Raw genomic sequence first — 18,095 nt, 5'->3', positions numbered from 1 at the left:
GTAGCTTGTAAAGAAGAAATTATGTTTAAGAAATAAATACTTGGAGACACTCAGTATGTAATTAAAAAAATGTGTTATTAATAAATATCAATGAGAATGTAGTAACTTGAACTTTTGCTGCAACATGACTCAGAGTTGTATTTGTGGAGAACTGTCAACTATAAAGCATGTTTTCTGTTCAAAAGAAGCATGACTGTGTATCTAATGTGATGCATAATGAGGCACACTCCTATTATTCCTGTAGTGAAAGGAGAGAGTGTGGGAAAACAGAGGAAACTCACGCTCAAAATCACACTGGGACAACAGACTAAAAGATAGTGACAACAGAGTTATCAATTTTCTCACTTATGTGATAGAAATCTTAAAAATCTTTTCCACCAAAAAACAAACAAACCCTTGAAGACTTTTAAATTGATTTGATACATTTCAGTCATAACCTCTACATTCAAAAGTTTAGAATTATATTCATAAACTCATTACTTCGACAGTAAACCTTAAAGAAAAGACTTACTGTTATGGTAACATCTGTATATATAGGAACTTTGATGGTAACAAAATTCATGTGGGCCCATGTCATCGTGCCTAATGATTTGCATAAGAAGACTTTTTGAGAAAAAAATCTATGTGATTCGTTTTAGCTGCATAGCTGCAGCTGACTGTTCCCAAAAACTAAGGTTTGCATTTCTGTAAATATATTTAAATTATTTTTCAAACTAACTAAAAGTAAGACAACAACATTCCTTTAGTTCACGATAGTCAAATTATCTGTGTTAAGAAATGCTTTTGTACCAACTCTGGACATATGGTCCATCTGTTCCCCTGAGATCAAACTGTTGAGCTCTAATCATGGACATGTGGAGGACCCTCACTTCTATTCTGTCTTGTTTAGGCATCTGATTGGTTCAGACTGTGGGAAACGCAATCCAGATCAAAACCCACACATTCAGATGGAGATGTGGGACTATAAGTAGGAGGGATGAAACCAACAGAGATTAGATTCTCTCTACAGAGATTTCTTCAGCACAAAGATCCAACCATTTTACCTACAATCACTGCCACGATGACCAACTCTCAGGAGCATCTGACTCTGAACCACAAGGTAAATATCAGACTCAGGAAGAGTCTGTTATTAGCTGGTTTGGCTAAAGCTATAATAAATAACAGGTTTACTAATGACTGTCCTTTTTCCTGCAGACTTCAACTTGGAAAACACACATTCTGGCTTTTTTCTTGAGAAGACAGCAGAAGCAGCCACAGCATTCACCCTATTAATGCTGCTGCAGATGTGTCCAAGAGGTGGTGAACTTCCTGTTCAAAGACCAGCTGAAGACACAGTCCCATAGAGAACTGCTGAACCAGTTTAACAAGCTCCAGTTTTCCTCTGAGAAGAACTTGTGAAACTTAGGTCTTTGAGCTTTATAGCTCAGACAAGTGTCTATAAAGACCGCAGCGCCTTCTATGGGCCATAGTAGGGGCATGTAGACTGAGGTTATATCCTTAAGACCATATTGGTGTATATTATTACAAATGCTACAAATGATGAAACATTTGTTGTGTTACTGTTCCTATATGTTTCCTAAGGAAATAGCAGTCAAATCTTTTAACACTAGAACGTCTAGAAAAGAAAATTCAGCAAGTGTTTGGACAAACAAACACTGAATACTTTATGATGTAGATGGTCTTTCAGAATTTACTGAAAGTTTTCACTATTTCTCACTATGTGTATATATGTGGTGTGCTGTATTTCCTTAAGGAAACTGTGTGTTACTTTGTAATGAGTTTTCTTTTTAATATTTTCCTTTTTTCTAAAAATAGATCTTGTCAGAATTATAGCAGTTTCAAATGAAAATTATATATAATTAATAATCTGCCATCATGTGTTTGAAATGATATTGAGAAGACCTGTTGTAAAGTCATTTTTATCACTGCTTTCTTAAAAGTAGACATTTTTCTCTTATCTTATTTGCTTCATGTAAAGCAAAACTACTATTGTTTTCATCATAATATGTGTCTTTTGTAAAGACGACTGTTCCTCTACTCTAATTTTTGAGTAAATTGTCTTGAAAATGTTTACAAGTCATTTTTGTGATGTGTCATCAGATTTATATGACTCTACTGAGAGTACAAAATGTGTTAAATAAAAGTATTTGAAATAAATTAAGACCTTGTAAGTTCTTTCTGTTGTATATGCCCTATAGAATAACACCGTGAAGAAATATTTACCCCCTTATAGACAGGGTAAAGGTTAGGGTTTTTCTCCAATTTGCTTTAAGTTTGACTAAGATAATCTAAGTAAATATAAATTATAGAGCTGAAATGATTTATTTACGGGAAAAAAAAGTTCTGTTGGGATCAGCAACTGCCATGAAGTGTTCATGATAAATGGCAATGGTTTTTGTTTTTTTTACACACACAAAAAAAACAAAACACATTTTTTCTTCTGGAAACACATGTTACAGCATCTTAAACAGGTATTAGTCCAAAATTTGAATAGGCCATGTCAAACTCTTATTTTCAAAAGTTTCACTTCTATCTATTTTTGGGAAAATACTCTTATTTCCCCAAATACTTGGAGATATTTAAAATGTTTTCTTAGTAAATCTGAGACATACATTTGTGCTCCTTTTGGTCAGCAGTGGTTTGACCATGAAAGACTCCGAAAGATGCTATATTTGAATCATGAGCAGTGGGGTTACAAAAGCCCTGTAGTGCCTTGATATCAATCAAACAAATCATAATCCATAAATGTAGCATATCTACTGACCAAAATTGACATATAACCAAAGTTACTAAATGATTCTGCCCAATCAGGCCACAGAGTACAATCTAATGTAATGCATAATGAGGCACACGTCTATTGTTCCACCAATGAAAAGATAGAGTGTGGGAAACCAGAGGAACCTCACTCACAGAACCGCTGAGGGACAATAGAGCTCAACCTTTGCCCTAACTGGACACTGGCAGACATCAAAAACCAAATGAATGTTTCCTTCAGCAGAAAAAAATGTCAGATTTTTTCCTCTAGCAATATAAGATACATCATATATCATATCATATGGTCTATATATGACATAATATTATTTCTATGTTATTGTAGTCCTTTCATTCATCTATTTTTTTTGTTGGCTTAAATTGAAAATGAAAACAACTGTTTAGTTATTTCATTTCAATAGAATTTTTTGGGATAATGTTAAATAAAATGTTCTGTTACTATGTTATACAAGTCTGCTCAAACAGTATGACACCTACTACTTACTTAATCAGAAATAAAAGCTTCAGTAAAATATTTTCAGTTATTCTGATATTGTGTGTTTTTCTAACAAAAATCAGTTCTAAAATTAACAAATAAAGTGACAAAAATAAAGTGGCAACTGCAATCTTTTTATCTATTCTTGGTCACATGCTTTTATGGAGTGTGGGAAAGCTCTGGAGAGTAGCATTTATTATGATCAGCACCACCGGTCCTGTCAACTGTTCTCAAAAGGGATTTGGCACGTGTCATAAAGCAGCTGCTATCCCACTCGTTACATGTATAGATAAAACTTTGACTCAGAAGTATGAGTGTAATTTCAAATTAACTACATAAAAAATTATTATATAACGAGAGTTTTCCAAATCTTTCAGAAAAGGATCTTAGACAATACAAACATCAAATGTTAACTAAGGCGTTTGAGTCATTTGTAAAGTAAACTAGAATTTCATTAAATTTTAGAAAGCAGTCTTCAACATGTTACCAATTTATAGCCATGATGAATCAACTGCCTCATGTGATCCTGATTGGTCAGTTGTATGGTAACCAATGTGCTCACATGAAAACTACACTTTTGTATAATTGTTTCCAAAATAAAGTACTGGTTAAAAACACAAATAAAAACCTTTCTCTAGTAATGTCATTTGTAAATCCATTCCTATTTTTACTCTTAGTAAACTCTGTCCTCACTATATCATGATTTTGTACTGTTCTTAATTAATAAGCATTTATTTGAAAAAGAAAGGAAGTAAGTAGTGCATACTTGCTGGATCATCAAGTTGGAGCAATCTTCTGCTCCAGGTGTTGAATATCAAAACTTTTAGAATGACCAGTGTGTTGGATAAGGTGACACATTTCTTTTGTTCCCTTAGTTAAAGCAGTGAAAGGGCAGATTGTGGGAAACCAGGAGAAGCTCACTCACGGAGTCCCTAAAGGACAATAGATTCAGAGATCATATTTAAAAAATGGTTGCTGATTAATTATATAACAGGACTAGTGTTTCTATAAAGTAGTCACAATGATTATGTAAAGACAACTAAGGTGGTTTTAGGTTAAATAAATACAAACCCAATCCAACAAAAACCAAATCCAAAGAAATTTGGCTGTAAACTTCAAAACTACCAAACTACCAAATCCTATATATATATATATATATATATATATATATATATATATATATATATATATATATATATATATATATATTAATTACATATATTTATTTAGTTCTCTTTATTATAATCTGCTTACAGACAATAAAAATACATTTAAAAATTGCACACCAATGTGTCTTTAACCCCAAAAACTAAATTTGGCAGACTTCAGTTGTGTCTTCCCACCTCCATAGTAAAGCTGCACTTAAAGAAGTCAATAAAATTTGTCTCAGATAGGCAACCAATCAGGTGGTTTCCCTCCAGATGGTCGGTGACCATCAGAGACGTGTCTCTGTTAGAGCGTACGTCCAGCATCTGTCACCCAAGACTCCTTTCAAAGTGCCTTTGTAATGCACTGACCACACCAATAAAGACTGGGGTGTGGGAAACTGGGAGAAACTTTCTCCTCACACCACAAACCATAAGAATGTGGGCTAGTCTATTGATGGGTGCAGCTGCTGCAAATTTTGACTCAGCTTAAAGTAAATTCTAAATAATGTGGAACTTTGTAAAAAAAAAATGCAATGTACAGCCTCTCATAGAAACCATGAAGAGTAAAACGTCATTTTAAACAGCTGCAATTACGACATAAGACAAATGTTCTATATCAAGAAATAAAACAAACTACTAAATATGTTTTACTTGTTAGAAAGGATAATTGGTGCAATGTAACTGATCTCAGAATCAAGCAGTAGATCTGATCTCCATGAGAAATCACCTCTTTCCCAGATTCATACAGAGCTCAGTGTCTCTTTCCCTCCATCTCCCACCACTCCTCCACCTGTTCCCCTGAGATCAAACTATTGTCCCCCACTAACATGAGCACTGAGCATGTGGCAGGGCAGACTTCTATTCTTTCTTGGCCTGTGTTATTATTGGTTCAGACTGTGGGAAACTTCTTCCAAACCAGGACCCACACATTCAGATGGAGATGTGGGACTATAAATAGGAGGGACGAAGCCATCAGAGATCAGATTCTCTCTACAGAGACCTCCACAGCACAGAGATCCAGATATGGCTCCTACAATCAGCCCAGCAAGGACCAACTCTCAGGAGCATCTGACTCTGAACCACAAGGTAAATATGAAGTTCAAAGAAGTATAATTATCATCTGTGGGACTTTGTAAATGTTGATACCAATGCCACACTGCAGAATGAGTTTAATAACTGCGTTGTTCTTGTTTCTGCAGCTCAGAAAGCCTCTGGTAGAGAAACTACGCAGAGAGCGAATCAACAGCAGCATCGAGCAACTCAAGTCTCTCTTGGCTCCAGAGTTTCTCAAACAGCAGCCAGAGTCTAAGCTGGAGAAAGCAGACATCTTGGAGATGACCGTTTTCTTCCTGAGACAACTGCAGAAGCAGCAGCAGCATCCAGCTCTAGACACAGGAGCTGTTGAGTTAGGCTATGCCAGATGTGTCCAAGAGGTGACAAACTTCCTCTCCAAAGACGAACTGAAGACGCAGTCCCAGAAGAAACTGCTGAACAACTTCAGCAAGCTGCAGATTTCCTCTGAGAAGAACCTGAAAGAGGCAAAATTCTCTTCTGTGAACTACACAGTCCAGACAAGTATCAATAAAGTCAAGAGTCCAACCACCAGCACCCCCTGGAGGCCATGGTAGACACCGACAGCCTGAGGTTATTGCCTGAAAAAGTATACCAGACTGGTAGACAGAACATGTACTGAACATGTGTTTCTTTGGACTGCTTCTATTGAATGAAAATAAGCATTTAATTTAATTGTGCTTTTATGATGCATATTATCACATTTCCTGTGGAAACAACATTGTGTTTTCTTTTAACAAAAGAAATGTATTGCAAATCAAATTGTCTTTGCAATTGGGATTTCTCTGTAATTCTGTGATTTACTACAAATTGTTTAGTACTGATCATAATGGTCAAAAATGAAATTGTCTTCTTTTATGTAGGACAAATTTCTTTGAACTTTTTCTGAGTTAGCAGAATTACCTTCTGTGTAACTTTTATGTCTTTGTATATCACCTAATAAGTTACAACACCCTCCCAGTGAAAGCTCAATGTTGGTTTTTGAGTGAATTTTTCAACTGATGCTTGAAAATTTACTGAAGGATCTGTGACAATAGTTCCTTTCTAATGTTACTTTGTAAATGCTTTGGTGTGTTCGTCTCACATTTAAGTTAGGCTTAGTCATTATGTGATCTGTTGTAAGGTCAGTCTATTTTTTAACTTTGTTAAACATTTAATCAATAATATGAAGTTGTATTTGAAAATACTGTATTGTCATTTGTCTTTAAAAAAGATGTTTCTCTTATCTTTAGACTTTTTCTTGTTGAAATCGACAAGTTGTTGTGATGTGTCATCACTTCCTGCAGGAACTTCTGTACTTTCTGTCTCATTGTGCCTTTAATAAACAACTGAGCTGAAACTAAAATCACATCATTGCACTTTTTTTACTACCTTTGGGTTTTTAAGTAACAAATAAGTAAAATTTATAAATTTAGACCAGGCAATAATCATAAATTGATAATCAATGACTTAGGCTTCACAACTCTACTTATGTAGGTTGAGCAGCCTACTCACACAATGAGGAAAAAGAATGTTTTATACAATCTCTGTCAACATCTGGTTTCAACTATATATTCAGTTACCTCTGTATAAAAAGTCTCAAAAAGGACTCAGCAAAACTAAACTACAAATTGTGTCACAGCATTGTTTTATGTGTTGATTTAAATGCCAATGTTAGAAATAAAAAAAAAAATGTGTTGACGTGTCCCCCCATTAAAAAGAGTCATGACAGTGTACCTAATGTGCTTAATGATGCACACTTCTATTGTTCCTACAGAACAATAGAGTGGGAAACCAGATAAAAGTCATTGTAGGGCAATAGATCTGGACCTTTGACCTGAGGAGAAACAGGTTAACTGAGAGACTGAGCACTAACTGTAAAAGGCCTACATCAGAATGCGTTCTTTCATGTTTTAGTAATCCAGTTGATTTCTGCTTTTTTATTCTTAACTCATTTTGCACCTTTGCACACTAAAAATAGCTCCTTCTTTAAAGAGAAAATTATTTTTAACATAAATGTAGTGAAATCTTGCCTTATTTTGTGATTTTATTGCTTCAATGTTGTCTAAATATTTGTTGTATTATTGAATTGTTAGCATTTGTTACTTTAATTTTACCTGCCTAATACAAACTTCAATACTGAAGCCTTTTCAACTTTTAAAGGTTTTTAAAGCTAAAAGATAAATTTTTGAAAGCTAAATCTTATATAACAGTATGCATCTTTGATGATGATTCAGTTTGCTTATTCAGTTTTAGTGACCTACAAAACTCATTACACAGCAAAAAATTTAGTGAAAATTTAATAACAGTTATGTTGTCAAATCTTGATTTCAATTGAGAAAGGAATGATTTTCTTTTAGACCTAATGTCTTAAGAAATTTTAAATTTGAACAACTTTAAGTGTTTTAAAGAAATACGGAAAGAGGGTACATTTAGATTTAGGTGGATGAGCGGATTTCATTAATCAGCAGTGAATGAGAAAGCCCTGAAGAGGGGTTTTACGTAATTAACATAATCAACCTCACCAGCAGTTGACCAATCTCCAAAGGGATTTGGCACGTGTCGAAAAGCAGCCCTACCCTCTTAAATGTGTTTAAACATTTGATATGGAAGAAAATACTAATTAAAATCCAAAAAGTATGACAAGTAAAATATCTAAAATAACCATTAATTTCAAACATATTTTATTAACCAAATTAAACTAGGATTATAGAATCTATTGTAGTTAATAAAGGTAAATTTTTTATGTACAAGTTTCTCTTAGTAAGCACAAATTTCATTATGTTTGTTTGACAGAGGCAACTGCCTATTTAGTGGCACACAGAGCACATACTGAGGAGATTCTGCTCTGATTTGTAACAATTTTAATGCCATTTTGTTCTTGCAATTGAAAAAAATCAAAACTGTGAAAGATTTTTATGTCTTTGTGCAGAACCTTCACTTTTAGATGTTTGAAAGTGAAATACTGAATAACAATGACCCTCCTTAAAGAGGTCATGATTGCCTTATGCTTTGCATAATGAGGCACACTTCTATTGTTCCTCTCATCATAGGACGAAGTGTGGGAAAACAGAAAAGGCTCACTCACAGAGTCGCTGTGGGACAATAGATCCCGACCTTTGACCTGAAGGGAGACAGATTACAAAGGAGCCCAGCTCCAGATACACAAGTTGTTTTCAGCCTCACTTAGATAAATCTGTTACTCTTTTACAAAGTTAATATTTGTGTAGGTTTGTTTCTCCCAAATATATATTTTTGCCAATTCAGTTTCTTTAATGTATTCATTCACAGGAATCTTACCACTTCCACATATATGTTAAGTTCTGGCTTAATGGCACAAATTGATTTTAACAACAGAAATATATTCAAACAAAAGACAATTCACCATTAAACATTTTATGAATATTGGATTTTTAATACCGAAGCAATATTAAGACCAGATGCCAAAGGAGAGACCTAAAGTAAAAACAATAGTGCACTCATAAAAATAACCTCTCAATCCCCTGTTTGAGAGGTACTTGTTGAAATCATGATTCTTCACAGCACTTCATCACCATTGAGACTAACAAATGGGATTGATATGAGAAGAAAAAATGCAACACAAAACTGATTTACAAGTTTACAGAACAGCTTTGTAGTTTGTAATTACTGACCTGAAAGAGGATAATGTAGAGGGAAATATTTTTGAAAGGGTGGCTTTGACACTTTTACATTTTTCTATGTACAATATTCCTCCATCAGAGTACAAGACATAGCTTAAACAATATAGCAAACAAAAGAAAAATAAAATGAATAAAAGGGTGTCAAAGAAAAGATTTTCAAACTTCATTACAATCTTCTTGGTGCTTCCACTGTTTTTTGGGGCCACTACAGTTTAGTGGAAAGGTGTAGCTAATTCAGTTATTTACAATTTGTTTTGTGTACCTCTAGATGGCACTACATCCTTCATTGTTGATATTTAAAGAAAGTTGCATTATCACTGCCCACTTAAATTCTCTAGCATCTTTAGAATGAACCGTTATTAAACTCTGATTTACTTAGAACTTATGATCGATTTTATGTAAGCACATTTTTTATACAATTGTTTATATTTAAATTGATTCTACAAAGAAGTACATTTTATATTGTTATTGACAATATAAATAAAAAATATTTTCATACATTAAAATACATATACATATATTTGGACAAAATATGCTTTTTCTTTCCAAATTTCCTTTTCTTTAAGAAAAAAGAATGTGAAATCACATTTTATGTCCAAATTAACCAACCTGAATTCAAACACTTGTGAAAATCTCCAGTTATTCTGTTTACGTTATCCTCATCTTTACAATTTAAAAAAGTGGGACAAGTTTCTATGGCTACTTACATTCAGGTAAAATTTCATAAATATGTAAAAAAAAAATGTAATAAATCAACACATCTACATATTACAACAGATCACAACAATAAAATGTTATGGAAAATGTTGCAAAGTAATACAACTAACTCTGGACACTACGTAATAATGTAGGTGAATGAGATGCACTTGTAGCAAATTACTAGTTCTCCTGAGGGATTTGACACACTTCAAGACATTGTGTCCCCAAAGACTGTTCCATTCTTTAGAAGTGGAACCAGACTTCATTTTATGAGGGTGTTTACAATTTTGATCATGGGGTAACAATTTGAGATAATTACAGTGCTAAAATTTAACAAAAAACATTTTTGTACAGGCTAGTACATAGTTCTTACTTGAATTTGGCCTATATAAATTGTCAAAGCCATCAATGGGTGCTTCTCCCTCCAGATGGTTGGTGATGTAATGCTCTGTGTCTAAGACCACCTGTCACAGACGTGGCTTTTGTGGTTCTCTAATCACAGCAGACACTCAGTGTGGGAAACTCAGCTCGACATGCTACTCACACTGGCTACAAGGCACGTGTCGGTTAATAATTACGCTGCTGCTCAAAAAGGGCACGTGCCAAAACTCAGCTGCATCTGGACCTCAGCATGTTAATTGACATGAATTGTATCTTTAATGATTTCTACCATGCTAAATTATTAATGACACTTCATAGGATTCCTCCTTTTCATGTAATTCTGCTATAAAACTAAAAACGTAAATTATTTTAGAATAAAGAAAAATAAACTTTTGTGACTTTATATATTAATTTTAGTTTTAACCAATCAATGTTTATTTTCTCGGAATCTGAAAGCTGTTTTGTTTCAGTTTGGAAATGTTAAATTTAAAAGTGTGCTGTTATTCTAACTCCATTGATCTCCACCTTAGGGAGCATATCAGCTTCCAGGGTCACTACTTTCCCACATTGACACAAAGTGCTGTGAGTCTGCTCCACCTGCTCCTTCTCAAATCTAACAATTATCCCTGCAGGCATTAACGACAGCATGTTAGTGCCCCACATGCCCATTGTTTGTCTAGAAGATCTGATTGGCTCAGACTGTGGGAAAGCTCAACCAGAGAGAGACCCACACATTGATATGGAGATCTGGGACTATAAATAGGAGCCGGCAGCCAGCAGAGATCAGATTCTCTCTTCAGAGACCTCCACAGCATCAACACCAAATAATGGCACCTACAATCACTGCAGCGATGACCAACTCTCAGGAGCATCTGGCTCTGAACCACAAGGTAAGTTAGATTATCAGAAAACCCATTAATATTTAAGCTTTTTCTACTAACAGCAACATTTCATTCCATGATAGGTTTATTAATGACTTCTCTATTCTTTCTACAGCTCAGAAAGCCTCTGGTGGAAAAGTTACGCAGAGAGCGAATCAACAGCAGCATCGAGCAGCTCAAGTCTCTCCTGGGTCCAGAGTTCCTCAAACAGCAACCAGACTCCAAGCTGGAGAAAGCAGAGATCCTGGAGATGACAGTTTGCTTCCTGACCCAGCTGCTGCAGCAGAACCAGCAACAGAGACGACAGCTGAACCGTCTTAAAAGCACTAAGGCTTGTTTTGATGACAACCTGACCAAGGCTGAAATCTCTCTGAGCTCCACAGTTCAGAGCATCACAGACGAGGATCCCGATTGTGAAGTTCTGTGGAGGCCTTGGTAGAAACCTACTGATTGTAGATGCTACTAGATCACATTGGTCAAATATGACTATTCTTAGAAACAGAGAGGATTTTTTTTTATTCTGTTTAAACAGAGTTTTTATAATGTATGTACATTTTGTTGCATTTTTTTTATTATATTTCCAGCAGAAATTGCTTCAGCATCTATTGTGTTGAGAAGGAAAATAATCTTATGCATGTTGTATGAAATTTCATAGATTGAATTGCAATCTGTTTTTACTGTACCTTAGGGTAAATAATAATACTAATAACATTTATCATGTTCTGTACAGTAACAATACCATATTGGTCAAGATTACTGAACTAAATTGTGAAATTTTAAGAACTTGATCTTCCTGTTTGTGAACAAAAATTGCTTCTATATATGAAGCCTAGTGATTCATTTTCTTTCAGTGCAAGATGTAATATTCTTAGGAAATAACATGAAGAGTTTTGGTGCATATTGCATGAACTAATTCTTGTTGCCAATGTTATTTGACTATAATACTAAGGTAATACCTGTTGTAGTTTGATTTCTGTTTATTGCTGCGATGAAAAGTTCCTTTGAAGGACGAGTTTCCTATTTGACTTTTAATCTCTTTGATTACACCAAACAGATATTTTCTAAACTACTAATGCCAATACTTTACTTCTTAAAAGTGTAATGATAACGCAATTTTATGAATTGTACTTTCTTTTCTGTGGTTGATACAGTGGACACTTTGATCATATTCGATCAGATATCAAAAATGTTATTCTTCTGAACATTTTGTTATCACTTTGTGGTATTACAGCTACATGATCTATTTTAAGATCAGTTTATTTTTTAACTGTGTTTTATGTTGAACAGTTTTGTTCTGATAATATTTGCTTCATCAAATAGTGGCTTTAAAACTGATGTGATCGGGTTAGGTCAGAAAAAAGATGTCTATCTTCTCTTTTTAAAGTGTAGAGCTTTTTTTTACACGTTTGCAAAATTTCAAAGAACAGTGAGTTCTTCAAGTTGTTTATCTTTTATAAAGATGTTGTTCCTTTACTCTCTCTGAGTACACTGTCTTGTAGAAATCTACAAGTTGATGTTTGATGTTTCATCAGATTTGTATGGAGTTTCACAACTTCAAGTGTTTGAGGTAATAAACACAACCAAATCCTCAATAATGGTGTTCTCTGTTGTATTTCTGACAACTTTATGTATACATTATGGTTCCTTTTCTATATTTAATCATTTTTATTACTATATGTTTAGTTAAATTAGAAAACAACCATTTGGTGCATTGTGAGTAATTAGAAACATGTTCTCATAAACTCAGATTCAATTTTGATGAAGGATGTTAAACAAGTATTCCTGAAATCATGTCAATCTCAGGTCAAAACAGCTTAGTTTTTTTTTTGTTACCATAACTGCTTATGCCATCTCTAATTATCCCATAACAAGCAACATTTGAAAAATAAATGCTTTTTTGTGAATAGTACTGATAACCTAACCCAGAATGTAACTTGAATACTGCAGATAATCAGATTACATTCAAATAATTAATTTGATTCCCACAGTGTAATTACTGAAGGTTCCCCAACTTTCATTTTTAGACAATTTGTGTCACATGTTGATGCCCAAATTTAAACACACTGTAACTGTTATCGCAATTATAATGTTTCATTCATGGTTGTTTTCTTCTTATACAGAGCAATAGTAAAAGCTTTTTAAAAGCTTTCATCATTTTGAAATGAGGAAAAAGTTACACATACAAATTGGAAGTCATCCTTTCCACAGAACTGACATTGATTACATTTTATTCCTAAATGCCAATATTCAATTTAAATAACAACAGAGTTTGTGAGGGAAATTAAATATGCTCCCCTATTTTCTGCCCCCAGAAATAGTCTCAGACTCCAATGTCCATATCATGCTGTTAAAGCCACGGTTCATATTTTCCTTCTAGAGAGGGAAGTTTATCTTTCTGTTTATCAAAAAGACATAAGAAAATACTCTGGAGGTGAATGAGAACCATTCAAACTGCAGCAGAAGTGACTACCCGAGCCAGCCACAATTGTCTATCTGGAAATCACTAATTGATAATTGATTGAATTGATAATAATCAGTGATTCTGAATTGTTGCAATCAATGAATATGACAGAGCAAACCAAAGCTATATTTTTTCATAGAATTTTAAATTAGACACATTCCTATAGCCAGGCAATGGGGTAATTTCCATCCAGATGGTTGGTGATGTAACACCGTTTCTATAGCAACACATAGCCAGCATCTGTTTCAGAAATCCCTTTATGCTCCACTGACCACAGCACTGGGGAGGAAGTGTGGGAACCTCCCATCGATCTTCTCCTCATGCAGCCTCTAAGCCACGTGCTGTCTGAATCTGGATATCTGCACCTTCGTTTGCAGTTTTTCAATGCTTTTTCTGACAAAAAATACATTGACAGTACAAGTAATACCACAGATCTATTGTCTTATGTTTGTTTTTTTGTATATGCAATGCAACATCAAAGAGATTTATGAATGACTAATATAATTATCTTTTTCTTCCATGGAAACAGATTGTTCTCTCTCCCATTATATCTAGATGACAAAAATATTGGGCATAAAAATTAAATGTCCTTTATGTGGAGCTTCATCACTTTCCCAGTTAAAGAGCTTCATATGTTTTTCTGTGTCTCCCTTCAGGTCTTCATCTGCTCCCTTGAGACCCAACAATTATCCTCAATAAATGAATGGAAGCGTGCTGCTGTTGTCACCCAGTGCCATCTGATTGGTTCAGACTGTGAGAAAATTCATCCCGACCAAAACCCACACATTTATATGGAGATGTGGGACTATAAATAGGAGGGATGAAGGAAGTAGTGATCAGATTCTCTCTATAGAGAACACACAGCACAGAGATCCAACTATGGCAACTACAACCACTGCCACCATGACCAACTCTAAGGAGGAGCATCTGACTCTGAACCACAATGTAGGACTGATTCTTTTAAAGTTCTTTACTATTTGGACTTTTTTATGTTAATAACAAAAGCACATTCCAGGATAGGTTTACTAATGATTTTTCTCTTGTTTCTACAGCTCAGAAAGCCTCTGGTGGAAAAATTACGAAGAGAGCGAATCAACAGCAGCATCGAGCAGCTCAACTCTCTCCTGGGTCCAGAGTTCCTCAAACAGCAACCAGAGTCAAAGCTGGAGAAAGCAGACATCCTGGAGATGACAGTTTGCTTCCTGACCAAGTTGCTGCAGCAGAACCAGCAACAGAAAAAACAGCTGAACCTGACTTAAAAACCCCAAGGCTAGTTTTGATGCCAATGAGGCTGAAGTTTCTCTGAGCTCCTCAGTTCACAGTAAAGATGAAGATCCAGATCCTAAAGTTCTATGGAGGCCTTGGTAGACGTCTACTGACTCTCCACTAGGCTGACTAAAGCTAATAGAAGATCACATTGGTCAAATATTACTGGATTAGCTTATTTTAATGATGTACGGTATATTTATTGAGCAATAATTTATTGTGTTTTTGTATGACGTAAAGCTCTTTGAACTGCTGAAATGTGCTATACAAATAAACTTGACTGATTGATTCAATTAGGTTATTTTATCCTTAAGTAGTTAATTGAAACTGAAATCTTATTTTCTACATTAAAATAAGATGAAACTTTAACCAAACCTTCATCTGACTGCATTTGTAATTGTGGTTACTTGAAACATTCTCAATTAGAAATTTTCCAGTAGTTTCTTTTCTGGTTTTAAACAATTTTTTAATGATCAGAAACTAACATTAACACCTAACAACCGGCAAATGTTGAAGGTGGGAGATGTCTTGGACAAAACCCCTCAAATTATTTTGGGTAATTCCACAGCTATAAAGTAATTAGGTCTTTATATGATGAGGAACCTCACCCAGCTCCAAAAGACTAGCCAACAGCAATTAGCAAACCACTGGTGGAACTGCACACATGGTCAGCACATCCAATCCTCCTCAGAACTGTCGAAAGGCTTAGTGGAGAAACGCTGTAGTCATCACTTCCTGAAGTCAGTGTCACCTGGTCTGAAAACACTGATATAACGCCCGGACACTGATTTAGGGATTTTGAAGACATTTATTTTGCCTTTTTGGAACTTTGTGACGTTGTAAGCTCTGAATAAAGGAAAAAGTGAAACAAACAACTGATTGTCATCAAATAGTTCTGAACAGTATTGTTACACCCAAACACTGATGCAGATAACCAGCTCAGTAAAGTTTTTAAGTCTGAATAAAAGGGGAACAAAATATATATCAGATGTAACAGAGAAAGGATGGGGCCTGAATGAAAAAGTTGAAAATGATCAGCCAGTGAGAAAACAATAAGTTTGGAGAAGAAACTATTAAAACGTAGCAACATTTGGAGCAGATTCAGGATTCACACAAACATCCGTTTAAGATCTGACATATTATCATTAGTAAACACACACTGTTCAGTGAAATAACGTGGCTTTGAGACATCTTGTGTTAGGAAATGACAGTAATTCAATAATTATTTAAATGCAATTCAATGAAAATGGAAGATCTGACCTGCACTTTTACAACGTTATAACAGGATTTATAGAAGATCAAGTTCAATAGTTCAGCACTTTCAAATTGAGCCTCATCTTTTGTCTGCTGAGTTTCAAATGACCGTCCTGTGAAGTGCCAGAGAAATGTGTTGAATGATCCACTTTTATCTAGTTTAACAACTTTAAGTTAATTTCATAATTATCTTTAACTTTTTGCTATAATTTTACTGTACATGTTTAATAACACAACAGGGGGGAAAAAAACTCATTTACTCAACAATGACCAGGAGAGGGCGACAAAACGCAGCTAACCTGGAAGAACCACATTAGCTGGTCTTGCAATGCAATCTGTAAATGACCTTACTAGTATTTTGTGTTTCCTCATGTAAATAAGGAGCATTTGTTGACATGACAGTCTATGCTTTTATTGTGAAAGGGCTTGGAACGGAAAGGTGGCAAACTGACAACTGCTCGGTCATCGCGGAGTGAGCGCGCGCACGAGTCGGAGCGAAAGGGAGATCATTACGGAGTAATTCAAATTTAGGTGTAGACAATCAGTTAATTGGCGCTTGGTTGATGAGGGAACAAGGCGAGTGTTTTGTTGTGTAAATATATGTTTAGTTTTCCTGCGGAACTTGTAGTTCGCTATTGAGTGTGACGGTTTTGTTTTGCCACTAGATAGTGCTAATATTCTTTGGTCAACGGTCAACAGTTGAAATACGTTGTATTTTATTTCATAACACAGGGATGTTAGAGTTTAATAAATACGTGTATTGTAACACATAATTATAGCATGAGAAATTACATAAGGTAAAAGATTCAATGTTAAGGTAAAAGGTTAGAACAACACTGTTTGAGTTACTAATGGTATTTTATTTGTATATTTTGTAGCTCTTACGGTGTGTTCACACACAAAGGTTGTAGAATAAAGGACTGTGAACCATCAGTTTGAGAGACCATCCTTTCAACCGGGACGCTACGCAACCAAAGAACTAAACTCAAGAATAAAATCTCCATTGCAAATGTTTTGGGTAGGGTGTCACTTTATGTTGCAGTGGTAAGAGTAAACAGAAGATCTCTGAAAGGGGCGATTCATAAAAACACAGTGAAGAGGCTGAGATGGGGGTGTTAGAAAATGAGAAAAAAATTAATAAAATAAATAAGGTGAGATTAGACATAAAATTCGTTGGCTGATGATCTGTTTGGTGAATCATCCTTTTCACTGAGTTCAAATGTAAAAAAATAATGTAATTATTAGATGTCGTTAAATGTTTTCCTTATGAACAGAGCAAGTAATTAAGGCAAGACATGATAAGTTGAAGAGGATCCTCCTCACTCCCAGTTCAAAATAGATCAAGCAGATAGGTTTAGAGCCAGTTTCTGAATGTGACTGATGTGTGTCTAACTTCTTAGAAAAATACTTACTCTCTATAAAACCTATCAAAAACACTTGTATCAATTTATTTGTTTACGAGTATTCTCATAGGTAAAATTACACGTACGTATGAGTTGAAAGACAGGACAAATACAAAACTTACATTTATGCACATTTATTGACTTAAATTCACAAATTTAGATGTCTACACATGCATTTTTAATTGACAGTAGTCTTATCTCATACATAACTCCTGGTGTTTCCATAGCAACTAAAACAAACAAGAACCTGACACAGGTCATTTGACATCATCATATCATCTATGTTCTCATCGATGATGTCATAAAGGTTCAAATGATTATTATTATCATTTGGAATACAAGAATTCTCAGTTTGCTTTTCAACGTCGTTGGAGGTACAACACTTTGATAGAGAGACGATTTCGGACAGTGATTTTAGAAACCATTTCAACTGCAGTCAAAATGATTTTAACTATCGGTTGGGGCCTTGGGTTTCTTGTCACGAAGGGAGTAGAGAAGTTGCTGGGATATCAGGATAAAAGATGAAGACATTTCAGCAGAGAGCTCAACTGACGAAAGTACAAAACACCTTGATTTTGACATTGTCGCCGAAGACAATGTAAAACAAAGTGATGTTTCAGCAGAGAGCTCATCTGAAGATGAA

At 34.8% G+C, this 18,095-nt stretch overlaps 3 protein-coding genes and 1 long non-coding RNA gene across 4 annotated transcripts; all 4 read left to right on the top strand.

Moving 5' to 3' along the window:
* Positions 1–963: 963 nt before the first annotated feature.
* LOC116709807 (uncharacterized) lies at positions 964–2,161 on the top strand. Its single transcript, XR_004336967.1, has 2 exons — positions 964–1,099; positions 1,195–2,161. It is a non-coding gene; the product is annotated as an uncharacterized LOC116709807 (long non-coding RNA).
* A 3,233-nt stretch (positions 2,162–5,394) lies between these two features.
* LOC116709806 (transcription factor HES-5-like) lies at positions 5,395–6,811 on the top strand. The gene is made up of 2 exons (XM_032548460.1): positions 5,395–5,481; positions 5,595–6,811. Exons 1-2 carry the CDS (start codon positions 5,419–5,421, stop codon positions 6,021–6,023), a joined length of 492 nt encoding a protein of 163 aa, XP_032404351.1. The 5' UTR covers positions 5,395–5,418; the 3' UTR covers positions 6,024–6,811.
* Positions 6,812–10,984: 4,173 nt separating this feature from the next.
* LOC116711232 (transcription factor HES-5-like) lies at positions 10,985–12,663 on the top strand. The gene is made up of 2 exons (XM_032550643.1): positions 10,985–11,077; positions 11,184–12,663. The coding sequence occupies exons 1-2, from the start codon at positions 11,015–11,017 to the stop codon at positions 11,505–11,507; spliced, it is 387 nt and encodes a 128-aa protein (XP_032406534.1). The 5' UTR covers positions 10,985–11,014; the 3' UTR covers positions 11,508–12,663.
* A 1,724-nt stretch (positions 12,664–14,387) lies between these two features.
* LOC116711233 (transcription factor HES-5-like) lies at positions 14,388–15,101 on the top strand. Its single transcript, XM_032550645.1, has 2 exons — positions 14,388–14,474; positions 14,582–15,101. Exons 1-2 carry the CDS (start codon positions 14,409–14,411, stop codon positions 14,786–14,788), a joined length of 273 nt encoding a protein of 90 aa, XP_032406536.1. The 5' UTR covers positions 14,388–14,408; the 3' UTR covers positions 14,789–15,101.
* The last annotated feature ends 2,994 nt before the right edge of the window (positions 15,102–18,095 follow it).

The sequence above is a fragment of the Xiphophorus hellerii genome, chromosome 20 (assembly GCF_003331165.1).
Source record: "Xiphophorus hellerii strain 12219 chromosome 20, Xiphophorus_hellerii-4.1, whole genome shotgun sequence".
Lineage (NCBI taxonomy): Eukaryota > Metazoa > Chordata > Actinopteri > Cyprinodontiformes > Poeciliidae > Xiphophorus > Xiphophorus hellerii.
This window is presented reverse-complemented; position numbering and strand designations above follow the sequence as displayed.

Excerpts from the sequence above, each read along its gene's own strand:
- LOC116711232 (XM_032550643.1), top strand. The coding sequence starts at position 11,015 with ATGGCACCTACAATCACTGCAGCGATGACCAACTCTCAGGAGCATCTG. Across the intron at positions 11,078-11,183 it reads ATCTGGCTCTGAACCACAAG|CTCAGAAAGCCTCTGGTGGA; the intron begins GTAAGTTAGATT and ends TTCTTTCTACAG.
- LOC116711233 (XM_032550645.1), top strand. The coding sequence starts at position 14,409 with ATGGCAACTACAACCACTGCCACCATGACCAACTCTAAGGAGGAGCAT. Across the intron at positions 14,475-14,581 it reads ATCTGACTCTGAACCACAAT|CTCAGAAAGCCTCTGGTGGA; the intron begins GTAGGACTGATT and ends TTGTTTCTACAG.
- LOC116709806 (XM_032548460.1), top strand. The coding sequence starts at position 5,419 with ATGGCTCCTACAATCAGCCCAGCAAGGACCAACTCTCAGGAGCATCTG. Across the intron at positions 5,482-5,594 it reads ATCTGACTCTGAACCACAAG|CTCAGAAAGCCTCTGGTAGA; the intron begins GTAAATATGAAG and ends TTGTTTCTGCAG.